The sequence below is a fragment of the Pinus tabuliformis genome, chromosome 4_1, assembly GCF_031772625.1.
Source record: "Pinus tabuliformis cultivar Carrire ecotype Pingquan chromosome 4_1, CPIR1, whole genome shotgun sequence".
NCBI classification, from domain to species: Eukaryota; Viridiplantae; Streptophyta; class Pinopsida; order Pinales; family Pinaceae; genus Pinus; species Pinus tabuliformis.
Window position 1 is genome coordinate 558,692,141 of NC_142303.1, and position 4,856 is coordinate 558,696,996.

Consider the following 4,856-nt stretch of genomic DNA (forward strand, 5'->3'; position numbering starts at 1 on the left):
AAGAAATCAAAGATTCATGCCATAATACTGAAATAGTTCTAATAAAATGACATGTAGAAAAGCAGGATATCTATAACTTTAAACTATTAGATACATAGCCAACCTAAAGAAATAAAAGTATGTTCTTATACAATTTCCACTTTTAACAATGTAAACTTTGAAACGGGAACTGATATTGTTACCCGTTTCGTAGAGATAGCAAAAAATTGACTCGATTTTGAAAAGGGGCAATGCAGAACACACATAATTTTTTTAGAGCATATTTTTTGGCACTTTAATTTTTTTATGTACATTACATTTTAGAATATTAGTGATTTGCACGCTGATTTAAAAAAGTGGTGATTTTCCATCATGCCCTTTTTTTAAAAGACCTATTTTTTGACTTTAAATTTTCTAATGTATGAAATGTAAATAATTATTTTCTAAATTTAATGATTTTTGAGACTTTAAATTTTTTAATGTATTGTGTGGATATTTTTTTTAAATGTTACGTTTTTTTACACTTTAAATTTTTTATGTCAATTTTTTTTGACATAAAATATATATATATATATATATATATATATATATATATATATAAAGATAAAGACCCAAAAAAACATAGAAAATGTATATATATATATATATATATATATATATATTAAAAAAACTTTAAAATTAAATAAAAATAGAAAAATTTTAAAAAAACATTAACAAAACCTAAAACAAAACCAAAAAAAATAAAACCAAACTAGATTTAAAAAATAAAATAAAAAATAAAATAAAATAAAAAACCTACTTAAATAAAGATTAAAAACATTTAAAAAAAAACTAAAAAAAAACAAAAATATATTCAAATTAAAAAAAAAAAAAAACAAAACAAAACAAAACAAAAAACCTACTTAAATAAAGATTAAAAACATTTAAAAAAAACTAAAAAAACAAAAATATACTCAAATTAAAAAAAAAACAAAAACAAAAACAAAACAAAACAAAAACAAAAACAAAAAACAAAAAACAAAAAACAAAAACATAAAAAATAAAAAAACCAAAAAAAAAAAAAAACAAAACAAAACATTTAAAATTTTAAAAAATAGACCTATTTTCAAATTAAAAATTAAAACAAATAATAATAATAAATTAAAAACATTTAAAAAAAAAAAACAAAACAAAACAAAACCAAAAAAAAAAACAAACAAACATTTTATATTTTATATTAAAAAAATTAAAATTAAAATTTTTTATTTTTGTTTTTTTAACATTGTTAAAAAATATATATTTAAAAAAAAAAAATTAAAAAATATATATTATTTGTTTAAAAAAATTATATGCATTTTGTTTTATTTTTTTTATAAAATATTCATTTTTTCTTTTTTAATACCAACTTTTTTTTTTTAATTGACAAGTCTTGCAACTACAACACCCAGGGTCGCGCCCCCGCAGGCGGTCGGGCAATTCCGGGAATCGACCAGCCGCCGCCCGGCTGCCCATAGGGGCGCAGCCCTGGGTGGCACGACTGCAAGACTTGCCCATTTAAAAAAAAAAAAATGATATTAAAAAAAATAAAACGAATATTTTATAAAAAGAAATAAAAAAAAATGCAAATAACATTTGAAAAAAATAATATTTATTTTTTAAATGTTTTTTTTTTTTTTTTTTTTTTTTTTTTTTTTTTTTTTTTTAAATAAAATTTACTTTGGCATAACATCGGAGAGGCGGCGACTGAGAGAGGAGTATGGTTTCTACAAAAACCTGCAACGGCAGATCTGAGCAGAACGCTGCACCACTGTCTTACAAGCATTAGTCGGACAGGCTGTACCCGTCAAGCAATAGAGAAAGCAGCATGAATAACCCCCGGGGGGGGACAATGTGCCTCCCCCAAGAGATGAAGATCCTTCACGGCGGCGAGAGAATGAACCCAAGAAAGCTGAAATACCTGCAGACAAGGAAGAAGCAGTACCTGAAGATACACAAACAAGGAACAGAGAACGACCCCAGATCGCTTCGAGCACCTGTCGACCGGTTGCTGCTGAACGCCCAAAGATAGAGATACCGAGTCAACGAATCAATGAAAGGATCCAGTACATGAGAGATCACGCATTGATCGGCAAATTCATCGGGATGTGGCCAACAGAAAAAGCACTGCATGGCTGGATCGCGGCTAAATGGAAGCCGAAAGGACACATCACGCTGCAGCTAGGACCTAAAGGGTTCTTCACGGCCATATTCAACTGCATAGAGGACAAAAACAGAGTAATAGATGGAGGGCCTTACTTCTTTAATGCAGCGGGTCTTTTCCTGAGAGGATGGGTGGAGCGGTTCAATCCAGACAAAGAGGATCTCAGCTGGGCGCTAGTCTGGATCCGTCTGTATTCTCTGCCAACAGAGTACTGGGACGAGGAGACCTTACAGATCATAGGAAATGGGCTTGGAGAATATGTCAAAACTGCTGAGGAGACAAAACTTCAAAGGTACACATCCTACGCCCGGATCTGCGTATACATGCACCTCGATAAGCCTCTCCCGGACACGGTAAGTATCTTTCATGATGATATAGAATGGGTCCAGCTAGTTGATTATGAACATGTGCCATTCCGGTGCAGAAGATGCCATACTCTGGGTCATCTGTTCCGAGACTGTCCTTTAACTCAAAAACCCCTGAATAATTCTAAATCGAATGAGACGGATCAGAAAGGCTTCACAAAAGTAGTTAATAGAAGGAGAAACAACAAAAGATCCACTTCAAACCCTAAGAAACCTCAAGCTAATACCTCAAGGCCTTCCACGAGCAACACTTTTGAAGTGTTAGCCCAGCAAGATGCCCACAACCCGGAGAACTTTACCTCAGTCAAGGAGGTCCAGGCAACGAACATGCAATCTCCAGAGTCTGACCCCAAGAAAAGCCTGAAAGAAACATTAACCACAGATCTGTCCTCATCATATAAAAGCACAAAGCTCAAGTGGTCCTATCAAGTTATGGAGGAAGATAATGGGTATACCGAACATGCAAAGGATACAGAAACAACAGAAGGAATAAGCGAAATACAGCATATGGAGGAAGAACAGGACAACATAGATATTGGGGATTTGGACATCCAAGGCCTGGAACAAGCATGCGATGCACAGATGTATGACAAAATTCCTGAGAAGCAGTTGGAGAATCTGGAAGCAATCCTATCCATAGCTCAAAGACAGAAATCACTGGGCATCCAAACAGGAAGTCCCTAGGACGGGAAAAATATCAGTAAAGAGTTCAAAAAACGAGGAAGGAAAACGGACCTTCAGCGCACCATACGCATTGGGGAAATGCTTGTGGGGTCAGGGAGGTATTCCAAGCTCACGAAGTACTACGACTCTCTCCCTAACCTTCAATCATGAAGCTCATCTCTTGGAACATCAGGGGGCTCAATAGCCCGGGAAAAAGTAGATTAATCAAAAATATGATAAAGCAAGAAAAACCACAAATACTCTTCCTGCAGGAAACCAAATGCAATTCCATCTCTTTAGATAGAATAGCAGCAAAATTTTGGCCTGGTAGTCAAGTTGTAGCAGTAGATGCATCCGGCGCCTCCGGAGGCTTAGCAATTTTATGGGATTTTCACACCATTGAGCTCAATAATATTCATGCCAACAAGAATTTCCTCCAAGCGACATTCCATATCACAGGAACCAATATTCATGGGCTATTAACGAATGTCTATTTTCCCCAGGAGTCAGGGAATAAAATCGAACTCCTGAACACACTCTCTGTGATCAATGCAGACAGGGCTCATCCATTATGGATAAATGGGGGGGATTTCAATATGATCACCAAGATGGAAGAAAAGCGAGGAGGAAGGAATCATTTGGATACGGAGAGCAACAACTTCAAAGATTACATCCAAGGAAATTGGCTTATAGACCTGCCGTTCAATAATGGCCTTCACACCTGGAATAACAAAAGAACTGGAACCCAACAAATTGCGTCCCGCCTGGACAGATTCCTCATCTCAGACAACGCAATCCATCTGGGAGGCAACCTCTCAGCTTCAATACTACCATTTTCTGGTTCAGACCATTGGCCAATCTCCCTTCATTGGTCTCGACCTGGCAATACAAGTCGTAAGCCTTTCCGATTCGAGTCATTTTGGATGACTCATCCGAATTTTAAAAATTTTGTCACCACGGAATGGACCTACTATAATCCGCCAAGGGGTACAAAAATGATGCAATTCCAACAGAAGCTTAAACACCTCAAAAGTAGAATAAAGCAATGGAATCACTCTACGTTCGGCAACATATTCCAGGCTCAGGCAGCACTAGATCAAGACATGAAGAAGCTACAGCAACGAATTATCACAGAGGGCAGAACAGAGGAATATGTGAAACAGGAAAGGGCTCTTGAAGCACAAATCTCAGAAAGAGCCAAACAGGAGGAATTGCTCTGGAGGCAAAAATCTCGTATCAGGTGGCTAAAAGAGGGGGAAAAAACACAAAGTTCTTTCATCGAACGACTATCCAACGCAGAATGAGCAATAACATTACCCACATTCAAACTGAGCAGGGGACAAGAGTAGAAAACCATGAAGACATTGAATTAGAACTACTCAACTACTTTAAGCAGGCCCATCAAGAACCACAGGGTAACAGATCGCAAGCAATAGCTAAAATTACAAGGAGTATACCGAAAGTCATTATGGAGGAGCAAAATCAACTTCTACTCAAGCCGATCGACCTACAGGAAGTGGAAAATGCCGTGCTTCAGCTGAAAGAAGGAAAGGCGCCAGGTCCTGATGGGTTCACTTCCAATTTCTTTCATAATTTTTGGGACCTAATTAAAATGGATGTCTGGCAGGTTGTCGAGGAATCAAGATCTATGCGATGGATGCTGCCGGCTA

The 4,856-nt window shown here is 36.0% G+C and overlaps 1 protein-coding gene across 1 annotated transcript; it reads left to right on the top strand.

Moving 5' to 3' along the window:
* Window positions 1–3,353: 3,353 nt before the first annotated feature.
* LOC149177070 (uncharacterized) lies at window positions 3,354–4,490 on the top strand. Its single transcript, XM_089421657.1, has one exon. The coding sequence runs from the start codon at window positions 3,354–3,356 to the stop codon at window positions 4,488–4,490; it is 1,137 nt and encodes a 378-aa protein (XP_089277783.1).
* Window positions 4,491–4,856: the final 366 nt, after the last annotated feature.